This window comes from Fringilla coelebs, assembly GCF_963513975.1.
Source record: "Fringilla coelebs genome assembly, chromosome: 7".
In the NCBI taxonomy this organism is placed as follows: Eukaryota; Metazoa; Chordata; class Aves; order Passeriformes; family Fringillidae; genus Fringilla; species Fringilla coelebs.
Window position 1 is genome coordinate 21828038 of NC_140035.1, and position 2364 is coordinate 21830401.

Consider the following 2364-nt stretch of genomic DNA (forward strand, 5'->3'; position numbering starts at 1 on the left):
TTTATATACATACATGTGTAGATTTATAAATATACGTTGGCGTTTGCGTCTGGGCACGCATACTTATGCACACGTATATTTTGAGGCTTGAAAGTGAATGAGAAGTTACTGATTGCCTAATTTTATTCAGCAGAACTAAATTCTGGTAACTTTTGGATGACCTCTGCTAGACAAAGACAGGACAGATCTATTGTACATCATATTACCCTCTTCTTTGATGGCTTTTCTTTTCCTCGCCTGCTTATCAGTTTCTTCCCTTTTAACCCCGCTTCAGCTCATCGCTCTGTATATTCCTTTCGATTCTTTTTCTTATTTTATTTAAAGCGAGGTAGCAAGCCCCGGTGGCGATCCTGGCTAGCAGATCAGACGGCAGGGCAGCATCCCCCGGGGCTGGGGGAAGCCGGCTCAGACAAAAGGCTGTGGGCAGGGCAGCGGCCGCCGCCCCGGGGTACCCCTACACCTCCGGTACCTGGTTTGCGGGTGCGGCCCGCCGGAGAGGGGGGTCATTCGGTTAGAGGGATGTTATTGAGTGGAATCGCTGGAAATGCGGGGAAATGCGGCGGTGGGCGCCCGGCTCCCCATTGGCCGGGCCGGTCACATGCCCGCCTAACTTTATTCAGTTGACAGCAAGTAGGAGGGCTCTATGGCAGGGGAAAAAAAGACAACACGAGAAAAATTAGTATTTTCTACCTTCAGAAATTAATGGCCATGAGTTCGTATATGGTGAACTCTAAGTATGTGGATCCCAAATTTCCTCCTTGCGAGGAATATTTGCAGAATAGCTACTTAGGCGAGCAGGGGGCCGAGTACTACAGTGCCTCGCAGGGCGCTGATTTCCAGCACCAGGGACTCTACCCACGGTCAAACTACAGCGAGCAGCCCTTTAGCTGTAGCAATGCCCAGGGCTCTGCCGGGCAGCCGCGGGGTCACGGACAGGAGCAATCCGGCCCGGCGAGCCACTTCCCCGGCCCAGCAGAGCATTGTCCACCGCCTCCAATGTCCAACTCGCGAGCCTGCAGCCAGCAGCCGGCCCTCAAACCCCCAAACGGCTCCGCAGTTAAGCAGCCGGCAGTAGTTTATCCCTGGATGAAGAAAGTCCATGTTAACTCGGGTAAGGATCCTCTTCTTACTTTGCTCTTCTACCCTGCTTCCGATCGTCCTCAGCGGCGCTCTGCCGAGTCCCTGCCAGGCTCGTGGGCGAGCTTTTTAAGCCGAGGTGGCCAATTACACTCGCCATAAATTTTTATTGCTGAGGAAATAGGCCGTTGGCCATGCGGGGCTTTGCCGTGCAGGATAAAACTCCATTTTAGGAGCCTTCTAGAGGCTCCCAGCCTACCTAGCTGCGTGTGCCCGTAGTGCCTGCCTCAAACGAGGGGGGAAAGCAGCCCGGCCATTGTAAGCAACTGGGACGAATCCAGCTCGGCCACATGCTCGCAGCTCGTAAGGTTTTCTTTTGTAAAGTCGGACCGGCAAGTCAAGATTAGCTTTGTAAAAGTTCTCCGTATTTTTTTCCCAGTGAATCCCAATTACAACGGAGGGGAACCTAAACGCTCCCGCACAGCTTACACCAGACAGCAAGTCCTAGAACTGGAAAAAGAATTTCATTTTAACAGGTACCTGACCAGGCGCCGCCGTATCGAGATAGCCCACACTTTGTGTCTCTCTGAGCGCCAGATCAAGATCTGGTTTCAGAACAGAAGAATGAAGTGGAAAAAAGATCACAAACTGCCCAACACGAAGGGCAGATCTTCTTCCTCTGGTTCAAACCCCCATTTACAAACTGGTTCCAAGGACCATCAGACTGACTTGACAACTTTGTAGAAGAGGTGAAATTTTCCATTTCATCCTTCGCTTCTGACCAGTACTGTACATAACTGACACTGCCCAAGCAGAACCTGCATGTAGCAGCTAAGGACACGAGAAAATGTCATCTTTCTTTAAGGTACTGTTGTACAAAGGAGACAAAATGACGCTACTTTGGACTTTATTTTATTTGCCTCTGCTAGCACAACCTAAAAAAGGAAAACAAAAAAAAAACAAAAAAAAAAAAAAAGGAAAGAAAGAGAGAGGGAAAAACAAACAAACAAACCATCATGCAGGCAGTGGGAATTGGGAAAATATTAAATGAGACCTTCTGTCCTTAAAGAATAATAAATAATTGAAAATTAAACTGTCCTGTGTTTCAGTTTTGAATTCTGAAGTGAAGATTGGATGCTTTATTCTGGAATTTATACTTTTAATTGTCTTTTTAACCCATGCAATTTCGGGAGAATGCATTTTGGGCAACTTGAGGACAGGAAATTCATAGCATAGTCTTTTATTCGGACATAAAGACTAGTAATTGTGAACTTTTTTTTTCGTGCT

At 47.8% G+C, this 2364-nt stretch overlaps 1 protein-coding gene across 1 annotated transcript; it reads left to right on the forward strand.

Annotated features, from left to right (window-relative positions):
- Positions 1 to 702: 702 nt before the first annotated feature.
- HOXD4 (homeobox D4) lies at positions 703 to 1821 on the forward strand (the record flags this gene model as incomplete). Its single annotated transcript, XM_084209031.1, has 2 exons — positions 703 to 1111; positions 1517 to 1821. The coding sequence occupies 2 exons, from the start codon at positions 703 to 705 to the stop codon at positions 1819 to 1821; spliced, it is 714 nt and encodes a 237-aa protein (XP_084065157.1).
- Positions 1822 to 2364: the final 543 nt, after the last annotated feature.